General features: G+C 40.6%; 1 protein-coding gene across 3 annotated transcripts in view; it reads right to left on the bottom strand.

Annotated features, from left to right (window-relative positions):
• PTPRB (protein tyrosine phosphatase receptor type B) overlaps positions 1–19,680 on the bottom strand; it is a 61,877-nt gene that overhangs the window by 28,318 nt on the left and 13,879 nt on the right. For 2 of the 3 annotated variants that reach the window (XM_071552225.1, XM_071552224.1), the window contains exons 4-12: positions 18,617–18,893; positions 11,473–11,751; positions 10,873–11,130; positions 9,131–9,394; positions 6,525–6,794; positions 5,337–5,597; positions 2,925–3,191; positions 1,350–1,613; positions 113–376 (exon numbers count right to left, since the gene is read on the bottom strand). In XM_071552225.1, the coding sequence (XP_071408326.1) occupies positions 113–376; positions 1,350–1,613; positions 2,925–3,191; positions 5,337–5,597; positions 6,525–6,794; positions 9,131–9,394; positions 10,873–11,130; positions 11,473–11,751; positions 18,617–18,893 (2,404 nt within the window). Of the gene's footprint in view, positions 1–112; positions 377–1,349; positions 1,614–2,924; positions 3,192–5,336; positions 5,598–6,524; positions 6,795–9,130; positions 9,395–10,872; positions 11,131–11,472; positions 11,752–18,616; positions 18,894–19,010; positions 19,324–19,680 lie in introns of those variants that run through there. The other variant, XM_071552226.1, reaches the window with a different exon arrangement.

The raw sequence follows: 19,680 nt of genomic DNA, 5'->3' as shown, positions 1-19,680 counted from the left end.
AGTCAACGTTCTATGTTAAAATCATATCAGGTTTTTTGTGCCTCAGTATGGTAAACAAAAAAACCCCAAACCCTCTGGTGTGTCTCAGAATGTTTCCAGGATGTTTACTTACTTGTTCTCCCATTGACCCTTTCACTAGTTTCGTATTTCCCACTCTTCGTGCTGACTATGACACTGTAAAGCCTCCCTGGGACCAGATTAGTGAACACACATTCATTTTCATCCTTTTGGACACTTTTTGTTTGCATGAAATCATTGTTGTTCCTGATGATCACTTCATAATTATCAAAATATCCAGATGCATGTAACCAGGACACCTTCAAGTAGTCACTTCTGGCTGAATTGCTGACAGTAAGTCCCTGAACACTTGAAGGGACTAAAAGAAAAAAACACAGTTAAAGATTCATAAAGCAATAACATCCTGAAGTAACAGGAGTTGTGGTAGTGGACTGTATTTGTGGTAATTACCAGACCTCTGTAAGCAAGTTACAAAAAGACCATGATGCAGATTTAAGTAATCAAATAGTAACTGCAGTTTCCAGGCTGCATTATGTCATATGACAGTGGTTTGCCTTTCCAGTTTTTGGTTGTAAGGAACTTGGTCAGCTTTGGTTATAGTACTGAGTTCCAGAGGTTCACAGTAATCCTCAATTTGGTTCTCCTCATTTACATGGCTGCCCCTCAAATTTTCATTTACATTTTTAGAAGACTAAATTGCACTAACTTGATACTTTCTGTCATTTTAATGCCCCTTACCATCTTTCTTTTATTCTACTGGTTTACCAAGAGTAAAGTCTCAGTCTTTTCAGTCTTTGAGAATGTTTTAAAAAGTTTTCCATCATTATTGTAATCCTTTTCTGAGATTTCACTATTTCTGTTGTAATACCCTGGAACTCTGCATGACCAAAACCATAGATATGTGTGTTACACCACCAAAACAGCTGATATGGATGTTACTCGTTATTGTGATACCTTACTAACATTTTACGAGTCGGCCTATGCTATTCTTTCCGTCCTTGAGTAACTTAATAGGGAGATGCTCTGCAGGATATACTTGAGGAGCCAAGGGGTTACAGACAGGAAAATACAATTGAGCCAAAGCTGATACATGATGTTTTTTCACTCATAAGGACTGACACATGACTTTTATTCATGCTGAAGTATTTTTATCTGACATAAAGCAGCAACTGGGGCATAAGAATAAAATTAACTCTATAAAGCTGTAATTTTATTGTTTGACCCTCCAACTTCTAGTCATCTATCCCAGACTGGCCAGATATTGATAAATCATTGCTAATGGCTATACAAAATGGTTACAGCAACTAGATTTGCTTAGAGTCTCTCTTTACCTGTTCGTTCTTGGCTGAAGGAATAATTCTCATACTTCCCACTCTTTGTGGTTATCGTCACATTGTAAAGTGTCCCAGGAGTAAGGCTGCTGAAGGAGCATTCGCTGAGGGATTTGGGAACAGTGAGAGTCTGAACAATCTGGTCATCATGAGAGAGTGTTACCAAGTAACTGTCTACATCTCCAGGAGCTGGCAGCCAAGAAACACTGAGGTAGTCACTGCGACCTGAGTTATTTACTGTTACTCCAGTCACACTGGAAGGAACTGTGCAACAAACAAGAAAAAACAAAAAAGGACTTGAAGTAATCAATTCTTAATGTTGTGAGAACTTCTGGAATCCTATCCCCTGCAAAATAAGCAGTCTGGGACTCCTGAGAAGTTCTGCATTGACTCCCACTTAGCAACGTTCATCTGTTTTTTTTGAATACAGTGAAGAAAATTGCCTTTGGTGGCACGACCCCAGCACTTCTAAAATCCCAGAAGTTGAGCTATCCTCTCAATTGCCGTTCCTCAGTAATTGCAGCAACTACTGAGGCTGGTAGGATGCTGAGGCCCGTAGCTCAATGTGTTTCATTTCCAGAGAGTTCTCTGACGCCTAGTGGCCAAAACACGAATGCCACTTGTTTTTCAAGATAAGCATAAAGCCTCCACGTCGCCAGAACTACCATCACTCACGTAGAAAACTCTCAGATTTATTACAGGGGCAGAGCTTAAACATAATGAACCTCCATATTTTCACTGGACTCTGATGCACTGAACTAACTTACCACACTAGAGGGGCTGGCCACCAGTTGTCAGAGACAAAACTTCCAGATCTTACAAAATATATTTATGTACTTTAAGCTTTTTAGTCTTATTTTTCTCCAAATGTTTTTTCATGTTTGCTTTTGCTTTTTCCCCTGAAAATAGCTGTTTTCAAGGAGAACATGGGAGCAAACTGCAGAATGCCTGGCGTTTGCCAAATTCACATAATGGGTAAATTGCACAGTTTTGTCTAATTTTTCCTCTATCTAAATATCCAAAGAACTGGTTTTACATTTCATGAGTCTTTAAACTTAAAGAATTCGATGCAATAGTAAATACTGTCCTATGCAGTACAGAAGGGCCTCAAAATGACTAATTAACCCTTCTTTGATATTAGATTAGAGAAGAAGAATGGGTCATGAGAAGCTGAGACACAAATTCATCCCACCACTTTCAGGCAGGCAGCTGGCACACCTAAGTAAGAAGCAATCACCCTATACCACTGTGTAGTCAATGGAACAATAAAGTCCCTCCCAAGGAGTGATTCATCCATCACAGCTGTACATTACTCTCAGGGTACACTTTTGTCTTTATTACAGGGATCCTGCTGTATAGAGTTCCTGTTGTAGGCAGAGCAGTTAGGTCCCTAAAGCTGTATTTACATGAATCTAGGCCCACAGTGTGCCTGAGGTCAAATACAGGAATTGCATGAATGAAATTCCCACATTTCTGGATTCTCAGTGCAGTGGCTTAATCACAAAACCATCCTCTTTAATAAATTCAGCTTTTAAGAACTAACAAAAGATATGCTGAAATATTTTCCTTTTTTACCTGTCCTTTCCTCTGCAATCATTTGCCTTGAAGATATCCCTCCACTGACAGTGGTGACAACAACTGAATAGAGTCCTCCAGGTTTCAGAGAATAGAAGTGATATCTGTTGGTTTCACTGGGAACAGTCTCATTTTTAATGACAACATTCTCATGAATCAGTAGCACTTGATATGAGTCTACATCTCCCAGTGCTCTTGTCCAGTTGGTGAACAAGCTGTTGGTTGATCCCTGACTTGTCACGGTCAGATCAGTCACTTGGGCTGGCACTAAAAAGAAAATTGTCTTAATGTTACTGAGGAGAAACAAAACAAAACAAAACAAAACAGAATCCCCCAAAGAAACCAAGTTTAGTCACACTGAGGAAGTGCATCAAAAGAACATTCCAATTTGCAGCCAGACTCAACAGGACTAAAAATAATCTGTGGACTGCTTCCTGTCTGCTGGGATGTGATCTATGGGAAACTAACCAAGGCACAGAAAGCTCTTTCAGGCTTTTCTCGGCCAGACCAAAATGATTCAAGATCAGGGAACGGAAAGAGATGGCATTTTATAAATACCATTAAACAAAAGCCATCAATTTAGGAAACCTCTTGGGGGTTTTTGACAACTATTTCAAATACAGTCTGTATCTTTCCTTCTCCCTTTACTCTTCTATTCCCAATCTTTCATTCCTAATAAATGGCAAACTTGTTTAAGGAATACCTCAGGCACAGACATCTATACTGTGTTAGATTCTTAATTTTGGGCATAACTGAGAGGGAGGCTTTTGGTTCTACTTTTTAAATCAGAAGATCTGCAAGATACCAACTTTTATAGCATCAAAAGATGAACTGTTAAACAAACATAACATTTATCTAAATATAAGCTCATGATTTTAGCCAGACCAAAAAGGATAAAGAAATAACAAAGGAATGTAATATGTTGCAAAAATTTTACCCCAAATCCTCTCTCTTCATTTAATTTGACAATATTTGGTCAAATCAAGGAAGCACAGTTATTTCTTAGTAAGTATTTCTGCTTACATGACCAAGCTGAACTGAAATAAAGAAGATTCCAGCTTTATGAAATGCAACTGCATTCTTCATCTCTTGTTTTATGTCAGCCTTTTTGCACAGATAGTACTGGATTAGCAATAATTAATGAAATCTAGGAAATTAGGCACATAGCTGGAAAAAAGTTGATAAAAAACTGAATCAAAAATCCTTCCTCTTTTATAATGCTGTCATAACATAGTAAGCTTCAACAAGACACTGAAGTGCCACATTTCTGTGCTAAATGCAGTTTCAGTGGTATCTCAGGTTTCACTGGAAGCTGACCAATCTGGGATGCACGTAAGACCTATTTCTGCCATATTTCCAGCAATATTTTTCAAGCCTAGTAAGCTGTCTTGCTGCAAGGAAGATTCAGAGGTCTGGAATGCTTATTAAAACCTAGTTCAAATTAATTTATGTTCATTCCTTTTAACTCACTTTGCATGTAATGTTGACACACTATCCCTGGATGTGTTTTCAAGCTTTGATTCATAGTAACGAAGTGGGACACTGTAACTTTTATGCCTGAATAGCCCTCCTAAAGGGGCGTAAGACAGATGGAAGTGGAATTCTAGCTATCTAATCACATAGCAGAGAAATGAAAGCGTAAGTTAAACGTATCAGGCCTTAGAAGGAGCTAACAAAATGTAAGCAAGGACCACTATCAAGCCACAGGTATAATTAGATCAGACACTAGCAGTTTGTTTATCCCTGCGCTGTGCCAGACCAGAGCTACATTTTAAAACTTTGCTTGCACTGGAGAGTGCTTAAGTCCAGCAGAGTAAAGCAACACATATGGTTTAAAACTTGCACACGTGCACAAAATTAGCACACTGCAGGGGGTGGGAATAGGACCTTTCTTGTGATAGAGTAATCATCCTAATAACAGATACAGATTCTGGAAACCGAAGAGCAGAAAGATTCAAAATACATCTTCAAGGTCACATATGTTTTGTATCTGTCAACCTTGGAATGTTCCCCCTAAAGTGACATTTTCCTGTGTGGTGATGTTTGTTTCTTTCCCAGATGATGAATGCTTTGAATCAAGGAAGTGATCTTCCTGAAAATACAGTGAAAATTGTTCCTCTTATATGGAATTTTGTGCTAATGTAGATTGATTAGACATACCACAATATTTCAGAAAACTCTTTAGTCAGAAATCACACATTCGTTTCCCCCAAATCTTAAATAAATACTGCAAGATAACTGACAGTCAGGAATGAGACACTCAGAAACACAACTTTTTTACTGAGAAAACAAACAAGGTCATGACTTTTGAGATTTAGACACCAAATTAATTCAGTTCACTACAAAACAAAGAAAATCATTAACAGTTAACAAAAATAAAGACCAAAACAATTTGACAGGACAAGATGATACCTGTTCTTCCTTCCACTGAAGTCCAGTTGCTTAGAGTCCCACTAATGGTAGTGATGGTAGCTGTATATTTTCTTCCAGGTGTCAACTCAGTGAAAGTGAATTCCTTAGCTTCTTTTGCAAGCCCTTTTTTTACAATAGTAAGATCACTGTCTCCCAGGGAAACCACATAGCTGTCCCATTCTCCAATAGGGGTCATCCACATGACACTAAGCGAAGAATCATTAGCATGCTTTACACGGAGCTGGAGAACAGGCTCTGGAGCTGTAAAGGTACACAGATACCATGATGTGAACAGGACTTTGTATCAAATGCACATGGCATTTCATAAAGCAGATATGTGACAGTAACACAGTATTTGCAACCAAGAGATTCTTTACCTTCCACCAGAAAGCCATAAATCTAGTATTTGTGCTGCTCTTCCAGTAAAGGGCTGTAGCAGCACACTTCAGCAATGTATTATGGCTGTAATGCCTAGGTTTAAACTTATGTCAGGATATGTATTTTAGTATAACTGGAAACGCAGGGAAGTCAAGTGAACCTCCTCTTGAACTCAGTGCCAGACAGGGATATAAGACATTTGTACTGTAAAACAGATCTACACCAATTTATCTGTAACAAACAAGGATGCAAATTATAGGGTCAGAGTGACATTGATTTTGCAGTGGTTTATACCTCAGTCAACTTGAGAGACACTTCAAGTTTACAGCGGTATAAAAGAAAGAATTTGATCAGTGAATTTCTGTGTGTATTCGCATGTGTGTGTGTGTGTGTGCACACATACACAGCAGGCATCTGTTACCTAATACAGTCCCCAATCTGATTTTGCCCTTGTCACGTTGCAATACAACTCCCTTTCTAAGACTGTGAGTTAATGTACGAGAAAATTAAGGCACAAGAGGACATAATATTTGTGCTTCACAACGGATACATCATGTACCTGAGTGTGGGTCATGCACAACTGCAATACACCCACTGCTGGGTATTATTTAATGGACCATGTCCTAATCACAGAATCATAGAATCACTTAGGTTGGAAAAGACCTCTAAGATAATTCAGTCCAGCTATTCATTACTTAGCTGAGTCAATTAAAAGCAAGACCATAAACATAAATTATTTACAACATATATCAAGGTAAGAAAGATGAGAATGTGCCTTGCAGTCTCACACTGTCTGATGAGCATGCTGACCTGTTCTACCCGTGCAACTAGTCCTGCTCTGCAAATTGCCACTTTCCACAACAACATCCACGCTGTACTTTCTCCCTGGGATGAGGCCCACGTCATGGATGAGGTACTCCGTAGTGTCCTTCTCCACGGTGGTGTTGAGCAGTAGGGCCGAGCGGTTCCACAGGAGCAGGTGGTACCTCTCCCAGTCTCCCGCAGGGGGCACCCAGGTCACCCGCAAAGACCTCAGCCAGCCACTAGCACTGGCCTGAAGCTCCGAAACTTTCTGGGGAACTGGAAGAACACAGAGCAAAAAGGTAATTCTGGTGAATTTCTGGTGATATGTAACTGCACACTGGCAAAACCTGTCTCGCAGCATAGCTATTGTACCAGTATTTAGACCAACTATGGCAGTGGAAGGTATCTTGTTGCAAAGGTTGGCTTTCATTTTAAAGATAACTTTTACTCTTCTCCACACAAACCACTCATGTTTTTTCTGCTGGTTTCTTACATCAGAAATGGGGAACCCTTCTTAGGGTAGGCAAAATCTCCCCTGTGCACTTCTCGGATGCATCTCACAGTTTTCAGTTACCTTCTCTCTTGCTTCCTGCACTTAAGTTTGTTTAGGAACTGTCGATCAGTTTTTCACAGCTAAGGTCAGAACCTCAATCACTATGGGCCAAATTCTGGTTTCAGCAGCAGAAATGCAAAGTCTAATGGCTTTTTCCACCTTGTATGCCCTAATTCTTCCAGGCTGTAAGGCACCAAGGTTAAAACCAAGGCCCATTAAAGCATCCCCTCTGTCCTGTCCTGCACTTCAAGAGTCCTGAATTTACATGCTCAGCCTTCTCGCCCTACTGCTGCAGGTCACACCGGACCATAGAAGCTTTTCTGATTTTCATGGAGTAACTGAAGATTAACCACACCAAGCAGAGAGACTGGGAAGACAGATGCAGACCCTTAGGACAGGACACTTCTAGCTTAGCATTAAGATACTCAGAAATCAGCACTGGAGCCCTGAGACCATGAGCAAGTATTAATTGTAAACTACAAGGGCAGAATCATGCTGCCATGTTTCACCTGGCTTAGTTAATATTTAATTGCTCAGTACCTAGCACAGAATCACAAGATTTCTACCAGCACCACTAAATACTCAGCAGTTTCACTTTCCACAGGCCAGTGAATATGGAAGATGTTTCAATTGCTGAGTGAATGAAAGTATACAGTGTTTTGTTAGAAAGCACAGATGTACTTATATCATCACAGAAAAAGGTCAGCTTTGCCAGGGTGGCTGGACATCCTTACACCTGTATGGTACTAAGTTTCTCTGAGATGTCTTTATTTCTCACCACAACATTCCTTAGCAGATTTTGCTGCTGTAGGTACCCTCTGAATACACAGCTATGTGTATCATGTTCTTGGGCACCTGGCTCTCTCTGTGAGTTACAGAGGGAACCATGGAGTACCTGTAGACCTGACAACCTGGATTTACAAATTTATCTTTAGGTCACTAAGCTTCTGCTGAAGTGACTCTGTTTTCAAAGCTCTTGGTGTCTATGCGAAAGGAAGGAATTGCACATGATCAGCATCCTTGAAAATGGGACTTCTAATCCCCAACTTTGAAAGCACTGGCTCAAGGTTACAAATCGGGGGATGAGTGGCATTGAGTGAGGGTCTGAAGTTCTTCTTTTAGATGGAAATGGTAATCTTAAAGGACTTTAATGGTAGGTTAGACAAACAAAACAGACACGAATGTAACCAGTCCAGCTTTGTACTTTTCAGGGCTCTTTCAGCCTACACTGAGAATGGGATAGCAGCTAGACTTGCCAAGGATGTGCCTTTCACATGAGTTGTTTAGTTGTAGATGAGAAGTATATTCTAAAATAAATACTCTGCTCTCTCACACACATACACATTTTCTATTTTTTGGCTCTGAGTCTACTAACAATTTATGTATGCATTCTTTACCCATTTTGCATTTTTTACCATCTAACTTCTGCTCGGGTTAGGGTGGTGTGGAGAAGACAACACACCTCTGTGATCAGTAACAGTGCAGGAGAATTACGCCAGGATTTTTCAGGTTCAGAACTCTTGTATACAAGAGATATCCGAAAGAAAATTATTACTTCTGAAACAAAATAAAAAAACTTGTAACCCATATCTACCCAGGCTGCCACATGCCTTTGTTAATCCATGCTGTTTATAGTAAAGAAAGCTGAGACTCAATTTTTCCAGTTTGTAGATTTGTGTCTAGAAAGAAGACTAAGACTAGGCCTTGCAAAATTACTTAAAAAACTGTTAATAATTTGACTACATGCACACTTCCCCATAATGTAACTCATTTTACATACTATGCTAAGTTGAATTCAAGATAATAAAATTGGTCACAAGTGCAGTAGCATGCAACAGTTTTGTAACACTCAACTGTAAGGTCCAAATTGCACTATTGTTGCCTGCTTACAAGATATGCTGGAACTGCTTTTGGCTGACAGCTTAACTACTGCCAGGGAGTCAGAAAGGGCTATTCCTGAAACTGTACTGTGCTCTTCTTGGTTTGTCTTACAATGATTTTCTACAAGGCCAATGCAAGCAACGTAGTTACAATGTTCTTACTGAAGTTGAAGACTTACATGTCCTGCCAGTTGCCATCCCATCAGTAAACAGTTCACCACTGACTGTGCGGGCAGTAACCTGATAAAGACGTCCTGGAGTTAGTTTGTCAAAGTAAGTCTCCGTGATTGGTGGCTGTACAGTTTTGACTGCTTTAACTGATCCAAGATGAGACAGAGTGATATTATAGAAATCGAGGTTTCCTGAAGGTCTTCTCCATTTAACTTTTAAAGCATCTAAGCTGCCATCATTAGTCACTGTCAAATCTAAGACTTCAGCTGGGGCTAAAAAAAAGAAAATAAGAAAGAGAATAAAATACATTCACCACAAAAAAATAAGACCTGCTCCCTCCAAACTTCCATAGTTAAGTTTTGCTTTTGAACAGTTATATAAGATGGAGTATGAACGATTTTGCCTGAATAGTGAAAGGGCAAAGTATGGCCACAGGGAAATTGAACCCAGGCCTGTGTAAGAAATTGCACTTATGAGTGTGACACGTTGTATGATGTCTACTCTTTTTTCATGGAACTGAAAATCTTTTAGTCATGTCTGCCCTCATACCAGTCATTTGGACCATCATGTACGTGCTCCTAAGAACAACAGATACCTGCATACATTTTGATAAACATTACAGCATTACTGCAGCTATGTCTGATTTACACTAGTGTAGAAAGGATTGGAATAAAACTCCTTTATTCAAATGCTGCACCAAAAGAAAAGCATAGCCACCTCCATTATCATAATTTCTCAGGCCTGAGGCGCAGTAGGTAATGAAATGGAGGACCATGCTGCAAAATAGATGGAGTGCTTTTATGTTCTAAGATACCTGTGAGATTTAAAATTTTTGCATCCCATAACAGGAAGAAATAAAAAAGTCTGAAGAAACAAAATGAAACAAGAGTAATCCCCAAAACAGCCCAGGTGACAACAGCACTCATGTGTGTGTCTCAGACATGACAACACTGTTTATTTAATATTAAATTATGCTTACGTTATGAGATTTCTGTAGAAGAAACTGGCCTAGCTCTTCCTAGAAATAAGGAAATCAAAGGCATGATCCTGTTTTTGCCTATATACATGTTTTAAACATCAGACTCTAACAGGATGTCATCTTATCTTTATCTTAATGACCACAGACTCTATCCTGAAAAACCGTCCTGAAAAAGAAAAAACTCTGAAAAATCTAGTTCTGTGAATCAGTATTTCTCTGTGAAGAGAGGAAAAACAACTGACAAAATCCCAAATCCAAACAACCAAGCAAACAAAACACCAAAAAATGCAAATCCACCAACATTCAATTTTAAAGTTCTTAACCTGCTCTACAATTTTTATCGATTTCCTTTTCAGGAATGCAGCTATTTTGCAACTCGGAGAATAACTCATGGAGTTATACTGTCTTCAGTACTGTGAAATAACCAGACTACACACTGCCTCAATTCACTGAAGTTGATACAGGAGTCAGATTAACCTCTTTCACAGATATGAGGTGATAGCAGGGCACTGGGGCTCAGAATCTTAACACTTAGCTTTACATGTTTAGTGGCGCTGCCCACATTTAGCAGCGCAGCTAAATTAGCTGCAGACACACTACAAGCTAATTTAGCCACTAACTTTGTTGCAGTGGTAACTTAAAGAGTTAAGTAAGTTTATGGTGTCTTTAACTTGGAACACGAATCACCTGTAATTCTGAAATATGTCCTATAGTATTTTTAGATTATGGCCTTATCTTCTTGTTTTGTTGTGATGAATTCCGAAATCATACCTGTCCTGACTGTTTGAAAACTGCTGCTCTCCAGTCCTGCGGCCTGGGTTATGATAGAGAGGTTATACAGGTGGCCTGCTGTAAGTCCTGAAAAAGTGTAGGAGGTCAGAGAATCTTCCTGATGACTCTCATGAACTGTGACATGATTATCCAGTAACACCAGCCTGTAACGATCCACATGTCCAGGGCCAGGAGACCATGAAGCATGGATAGTGTCTGTCTTGACACTGACCTGGATATTTTTCACAGAGGATGGCACTGTTGGTATAGAAAAAAACACATGCTTTAGTCCTAATCTTATCTCCACAATTTCAGCAATTTTGAATAGATTTACTTGTGAAATATGTTTGGTTTCTTTACGGTTACTGAAAAGCCGATCCCAAATACACAACAACAACATGACTCCATTTTTAGCAAACAATTCTTTATGTTAGTAGGAGATTTGTGTTTTATTTCTATTTACCATCGATAGACAATTCCATAAATATATATAGAACTTGTCCTGTAGAAGAATTATACTCATTTGCTAACTTCACAACACAGAACTGCAGAATACTCTAAGTGTTTTTACTCAGATGTACTACAGTAAAAAAGTCCTACCAGTATATCCACTTATGTGAAGTTCTGGGGTAGTCTTATTTCCAGCAACTGCACTGAGGACAATGTTGTATTTACTCCCAGGGATAAGACTAGAAAAAGTCTTTTCTAATTTTGAAATTCTTCCTGGTATGGAGACTTCTTGTATCTTTTTATTATCATGATCAAATAATAGTAGGTTATATAAGTCCACTTTTCCTGAGGAAGGATCCCACTGAACTTGCAAGCTTGTGAGTGTAGTCTTTTCCTTATTAATTTCCAAACGAGATGGTGGCAAGGGATCTGTAGTTGGGAAAAAAAAAGAGAAAACGTAAAACATTTCTTGCGTTGGTGTTGTCTGAAATTTTACACAGCAGGAGAAAACGACTTCCAAAACTCTCGCTTTATTATCATCATGCTGCTAATACTTTTCTAAATGTCTTTTTCTTTCTATTTATAAACACTGTATCACTGAAACCAGTCTACTAGAGAGTCCTGCAGAATTCAGAATGTTACTTTTGTATATTTGTACACACACAGACACACACATAATGGAACACTTTCACTGCAGATGTATATTACAAGCTTGGAAATCTGCTGATAGTAAAACTGTAACAACTTTAATAAAAACCAGCAAACATGTAAACCCACCAAATTACACTCAGTGCCTCGGTGTAATGTAGCTTTCTAGATAAAATGGCAGCAGTAGCTTTCATTTCCTAGCATGCATGCTAAACACTATGATTAAACACTTTATCATTAATGGGCATTTATACAACTTTAAGGACAACAACCCTTTGTTTTTAGTACTAGTTGCGACTACTTCAATCAGATTTCGATAGATTATGCTTCTGCTCTTTTGTAGTATGGTTCATATAAATTAAGAAAACCACAAACAGTACATTGGATAAACTAATACTGAAACTACTTCTCTGAGAAACTCTCAACATTCATTATGTTGTTTATGAAGGAGCTCTCAGGTAAAATCACTTGTGAAATATGATACATTCTAAAGAGTTTGCAAACTGACCAAACAGAAAGAATCTTGTTTTTATTCTCCAGGTGTATTACATCACTCACAAAACTTCATGCAAATTACAAGAAATGTATAACACGTTGATGTATTATAGTATTTTCATTTAAGTCTGCCAATAAGGTTAAGCAATGGGCTATTAAAAAGGTATCATAAAATAAACGAAAGCAGCAAAATCAAGCCTTCATAAGCTGTGAAGAACAAGGGTTTCCCAACAATTTAAGAACTAAATCTGCCATCCACAAGAGTACACTCTGAGCTGCTCTTGCCTAGCATCAGACAGGGAGTGTGCATCCAGGAAGAGAACTGCAGTCTCTACATGAACAGCACCTTAAACGCAGAAGAACAAGACCATTTCTCCAATGCAGTCATTGGTGCTTGGTTCCATGAACAAAGTGGATGAAAGACTGTGAGACCACTTAATTAAAAAATGCACTGTAAGGGCTGAAAAGACAAAGTCAAACCTACCCCTGCCCTACAAATACAATGGTAGGAGAGCCTAGGATTCTTTAATCTGCTTTTTCTTCAAAGCCTGGATGGTGTAGAGGGTTTAATCTTACAAAACTCTGCTGAGAACACAGTGGTGCCAGGTTTATGTAGTACACTTTGTTGATCAAGTGTATTAGGAATGTCAAAGAAGCATCTCCTTCTTTGGAGACACTCAAAACCTGACTGGACATGGCCCTGGGCAACTGGATGCAGGTAGCCCTGCTTGAGCAGGGGACTTGGACTAGATGACCTTTAGAGGTCACCTCCAACCTCAGCCTTTCTGTGACTAAAAAACACTGCTTCCCTTTGAACTCATGTCTCTGCTTACATTCAAATTCTTGCTTTGGACAATAGAGATGTTTTTCATGCTCTTCAAAAACAGAGATGAAAATTAACAAAATCAATCAGTAAGATGAACTATCTTTTCTTGACTGCTTTCTAAAGGCCAAATTAAATCTGCTTAAATATGAAAATTAAAGACCAAGCACATAAAACTTCAGGCCAAATAGTTAAAATAGCCCAGTTACAGCAATTGAAACAGGAGGTTTTAATGAAAAGTGTCAGGAAATCTTAACAATAGGCTTGACTACCAGCCCCACCTACAATATATACTAAGCCACTAATGACTATTATGTTGGCAAAAGTGAATAGTGGGGGTATAATCTTGTTCCTTGAAGGCAATTGTTCTAATCAAAAATCTCAAACTTTTAGAGTTAGAAATAAATTCAAGCAGTATATATGATCAGAAGCACAGACAGCTGAAAAGGTTTTAATTTGACTGATATTGAGAGGAGAGTCACGATAACTTCAACTAGTTAGGATACGGTTGGCTGTTCTTCAGTCCTGCAAAAGTAATCAACATTGTAATCTGTGTTATTTGGCAAATTTGAAAAGAGAAGATATCTACATTTTTAGAAGCACTTCTACTGTCCTGGGTAATCTTTCTTCTAAGGTGCATGAGCAAAGAAGAAAGCTGCGTGCCTAAAAGGTGAAGTTCAGAAATTCAGACTTTATCTAATCTATCTGGTCCAGAAAACAAAACACTCAGTGCTTTGTACATCCGCTAGAACAAAGGAACAATGAGATTGGGAAGTGCCTGGGCTGAAAGAGCCCTGGATGGAAACAAACACTTAAAAACCCATTTACATTGTTATACAAGTCTCTGCTGGCAAGGATACAACACTGATATATCACAGAAATAAAATACTTTTATATCTTTTGATAATATATGAATTAATGTCCCCTAGACTACAAAGGCATCTTCCAGAAGATTTAATGATGTTTGAATTGTGTTGCAACTCCATTTTCACTTTTTGGGAAAAGGATATGCTTTGTGTGCATAGCTGCTGCAGATCAGTTTATAGCCCTGATAGATATGGTTATGTCCAATCCCAATGACACGACTCCCAAATGAAGCCTGTAAGCACAGAAACACACCTGCATCATGCAGGAGAAAAAAATAACTGGGAGATACGAGCCCAGCATGGAGCAATGGGAATTGCTGCCAGTGTCAGCTGTCTTCCTACCAAATTAGCCACTTCTTTCCTACTCTTCTCCCTTCATAAAACAGTAACCTACTTCATAAGGACTTCTCTGAAGATTAAGTAAAGAGGGTCGATTGCATCATCTTTATTAAGTACAAATAATATCCATTTCTTTGGGATGGTATGCAACCTAGAAAATATTTCAAACACAGTTATTTATTTACTTTGTGTATTCTGCCTTTTCAAATGATGATCATAACCATTACACAATTATGGATAATAGGGCTATACAGCACATAGTTAGAACCAAGCCACATGTTGTTTCTACAGATGGCTAATAATCAGATTTGTCCCAAATAATTTGAAGTTTACAGGAGTGAACACATGGCCAAAGCATGGTTCTGGCATTTACAGAGTTACAATGAAAAAACCACTCTGCCAGACTGGGTCTTAGAAGGTACAATTTTCAACTTCTTTTCATTTGAATATTTAATAGTTTTTCTAACAAACATTTATTTACCTGTTAGTTCTCTCAGTACAGAAGACTTGGATTAGGCAGTAACATCATATATCACTGCAATATTTTTGCAGAAAACAATTTTGAAAATGGCATTTATAAGCCTATTTTAGAAGACATATTTGAAAGCAGGGGAATTGCCAGGTTTTTTTTCATGGCTATCAAGACTGGCATTTAAAATATGAATTTCAATTCAGAAATTTAAGAGTAATTTATGATCTATTCATATACTATTGCTTTTAACCAGAATTTCAATTAAAGACCTAGTCATTCACTGAAATAGTTACACTGGTGCACACACATTTGGAGAATTAAGAACTTAAAGTGTATTTTATCTGAAATCAGAAAAGACACATCTTTTGTCATTGAACAGCTCTCAGCCACAGAAATAGTAAAGAATATAATAGGAAAGGACTGACAGGTGCATGTGTTATGCCAAATTTACAACATCAAGCATGCTACCTAGCTATATGGTTTTATGTGATGCTTCATACATATATGTATGTATATATATATATGTACATATATATATGTTCAAAAATAGTAAATGTTAACATGAAACAAATATGCAGACTTGTGCCTACTAATATCTGTAATCTCAGGTTTGCAGTGGAAAATTATCTGTAGTTCAGAGCTGAAAATGGCATTATCAGCTTTTTCTTTCTTTCCTATCCTACCAAAATAGCACAGGTGACCTCACTGTGTGTGTCTGCACGTCTGTGTATAACTGGTTTATAAAGTGTGTATGTGACTGTGCGGCGCATTGTTTTGGACAACCTATTTTAGTGCTGCTCTACAGGATTACATACCTGTTGTTTTCATGACCCACAAATCAAAATTTCTTGAGTAAAGAGAGTCCACATTAACGGTCTAATGTGGATTATTATTGTACCAGTATTCCACACTCTGTTAGATTTCACATCTCTGCATCGACACATGAAATAGAAGATGCTTTTCTACTCAGAGATTCACAAAGGGGAATTTGGTGTTACTTGAGAATTTATGTAAACCTGGGGAGCTGCACAATTATTCTACTAGAATATCAAACTTGCAAACAACATAGAATATTATTGTAATGTGACATTACACACTGAAAAGGCCAAATGAAGTCAGGGTTTTTGTTCTCACCAAGACTTCACATTACCACTACAACTATGGCATCCATTATTCCTTGCTTTCACCTTCAGTCCTTAGTCAGAAAAGATTACATCCAAAATTTAAGAAAATAATTTGGATTTTATGCACTTAGCTACTCAACCACTTTGTATAAGAATCTTGATGAAAATTGAACTCAGAACTGGCACACAAAAATTTTAACAGGATTGAATATGAGCAAAAAGCTGGTTTCTGAACTAGGTATATAAACAAATCTGCATGCATTTATTGCATCAAGATGATACGGATGTCAAAACCTCATTTTGCAAAACTAAAACACATTAGATGGGATTCCTCTCACTTCAACCAACTAAACTTCAGGCTCCTGGTTTAACTTAGCCTCCTTTGATAGGGGAGAAAGCACCCTCAAAATAAGCTTAGCCCATCTTCCTTAGAAAAAGAGCTCAGGAAGGGAACCTCACTGAGTACCAAGCTCAGACATCATACTTTTAGATGGATCATGATAGCTCAGTTCTGCTACCATTGAAATCAGTGGGAATTTTGTTTACAATATAACTGAAAATATTGCTTATACTTCCATATTCATAGGACAATTTCCAGAAACACATGCATATGGACACTCAAGCTCAGTACACCATAAATTAAAGCTACTGACATCAAATTACAAAGGAACAGGTGAAAAAGAGCTTCCAGAAAACTGGTTTAAAATGCTGACCCTAGTGGAAACATACAGAGGAATAATCCTCCCTCATTCTGCATCAAAAAGCTTAGTAGTCTAGACTGTACAACACAAGTTGTTGACAGGCATAACAAACCCTATTCGTCCGTTCTTTAGAAAAAAAATTAACAAATTTTGAATTTTGTGTATTTTACACCATCAAGCAAAGCAACTTGTGATTGAATCAAGGAAAGCAAGAAACCATGGAGCAATCTAAGTAGCTCTTTTTGCAGGAAATCTTCACGGTTCTCCTATTCTTATTTCCTGCTTTTGATTGATCTCTGCTATCCAAAATCCATACAATAAACCTCACTTCAACTATGGTCCACTAATTTGCACTATTTCAACTTAAACTTTAATCAGACTTTGATGTCAGCTACATAGCATGACTCTAATCATCTGTTGCTTTCAATCACTTTCATCTTACACCCTTCTAAAATCTATTTAGTGATAAAAAATTAATGAATGGCATGCACAAGCTTCTGGCTAAATGATTAATCAAAATGCATTCTAAAGTGGTGTCTTTTTCTCTACTTCTATGCAAGTGTTCAATAATAGAACTTTACTGTGCAGAAATGATGGTGGTTTGTACCTATCATTCTGATAATGGTTGATCTATTCTTTCAATTTTCACACTACAAGTCATCAATACTAAAACCAGCACGATGCACACAACACTGTCTGCATACAAATAATTTTAAATCACTGTCTGCATAGAAATAATTTTTCATTTTTACCAAGTGACATGACTTGTGCTTAATGTATAGCTATCACACCAGCAAACTTATTATTAGACCTTTTTTAACTTGAGTTACCAAAGCAAATTAATGGAGGGTACTTAGTGCATTTGCATAGTTAATGCAGGGAAAAGGCTCTGACAGAAACCCATGTATGTGAACAGGTAACTGTTAAGTATTTGGCTACTGTAATCTTCAGCACTAATACTGCAAAGTACCTTTCTGAAACTAATGCTTTAGAAGCAAATCAGGGAGGCATTTAATGATGGACCCTTATTTGAGACATCTTTGTTTTGGGTCCTGAACTACCACCAATAACAGGCTGGACAATATTGTATTTCATCATAAACCCTCCCCCCCCCACCGATACAGGTAGAGGCCAGTTCTGTCTCTGCAGCTGTTGGCTCTGTGCTGTTCATTTCTTCACAGCTGAACTGTTCATGTGCACACACAAACAAATGCAGAACGGGGGGTTTCCTTGGCACCATTCTGTCAAACCACTGGCACGTTTTCACAGCCAGTTGTGGATGTGCCACTGTAAGTGCTCTGCACACAACTGTACATCATTAGCACCTCACTGGTGATATCCAAGGAAAAGACAGACAGCAATAAGTTTCAGCCTTATTTTCTCATGTTTAAACACTCATTAGTCAGAATAAAAGTAATGGAAATAGGCTGAAAGAGTAAGTTACCCTTGAAGAGGATCTACATGTTATGAAATAGATTGTATTTTAAAGATAGTAAATAAGTCGTCACCTGAGGAACTATGAAAACTATGGGTCTGCATGAGCACAAAGGATGTTATGGGCTACTACTTAAAGCATTCTTTTGACCCGGCCTCCTCACAGCACCTTCTCGCTTGGGTTACCTTCTGGCAGGGGTTACTTCTGGCAGCGGGCTGAAGAGCCCTCAAGCGCAGGGTTGCTATCTTCAGCGAACACTGTTCGCTCGCGGGAGCTGTAAATGCATCGCCCTCCTGCTCTTGGAGCTGGGCGCAGCGAGTGGCCGGGAAGGAGCAGCCCGGCGCCCCTGCCCGCGCCCCTGCCGCGCCCGCGCCCGCGCCCGCGCCCATACCTGTCTGCACGGAGATGTTGAGCGTGTCCCCGCCGGCGAGCGGCTCGATGCGGAGCCGGTACCAGGTGCCGGGCTGCAGTCCCCGCAGGGTGCAGCCGTACGTCCCGTTGCCCGCGGGGCCGGGCTGGCATCCCACGGTGGTGCCGTCCTCGGCGCTGCCGCTCAGGCTGAAGTTGCAGGCGGGTCCCTCGGCGCCCCAGCGCAGCCGCACGCTCTGCGCCGCCTCGCGCCGCTCCGTCAGGCGGGCGCTGCATCCCGGCGGCGGCCCCGGCGCGGCCTGCGGAGAGGGGGCACAGCTGACAGACCCGCCGGTGTCCCGGAACAGCCCCGGCCCCAGCCCCGTGTCCCCGCGCTCGGCTGCGACCCGCACCGCCCCCTCCTCCCCGCCGCTCACCTTGGTCAGGGCCAGCGCCGTCCACAGGGCGAACCCCGCTCCATAGCTCAGCATCGCCCACAGTTTTTAAGCCCGAAGACCCTCGCGGGGAGGGGAGGAGGGGAAGAGACGGCAGGGCGGGGGGTCCGCAGGAGCGCAGTGGCGGCGGCGGGCCCCGGGGGGCCGCGCTCCCCGCCGGGCTCCGAGCCCTGTGCCGGGCTCCGCGCCCCGTGCCGGGCCGGCCGCTGCTGCATGCGCCCGGGGCTGCCCCGCCGAGAGCCGCCGCCCCGACACCGGCCTGGGGGGGCTGCCCGCCCGCCTGAGGAGGAGCGGAGAAGGGGAGGCGGCCGCCGCTTCCCACGCTGCCATTCTGACCCGGGCTGACTCTGCCGGAGCCCTTCCCGCCGACTTCCGCAATCAAGAGGCGATTTCCTCGCGTCCCGCGGCGGGGGGCACAGCGCGGAGAGAGGGACCCGCCGCCACCGGGCAGGCCGCGGGCCCCGGGGTGCCGCCCCTCGCCGTGTGCATCCCACCTTCCTGCCGCCTCCGCTCCCACCCACCTCCCTTCCTTCCTCGGTGCTTCCTCTTTGTGTCGGTTCTCCCCTGGGTCTTGCCTTCCCAAGCGTTCCGCCTGGAGCACGGGGGCCCCTCGGCTGCTCCGCGCTGCCCTTGTTGTTAGGGGCAGCACTCG

Source organism: Pithys albifrons, chromosome 3 (assembly GCF_047495875.1).
Source record: "Pithys albifrons albifrons isolate INPA30051 chromosome 3, PitAlb_v1, whole genome shotgun sequence".
NCBI lineage: Eukaryota > Metazoa > Chordata > Aves > Passeriformes > Thamnophilidae > Pithys > Pithys albifrons.
Note: the sequence above shows the minus strand (reverse complement) of the source record. Positions and strands in the feature narration are given on the sequence as shown.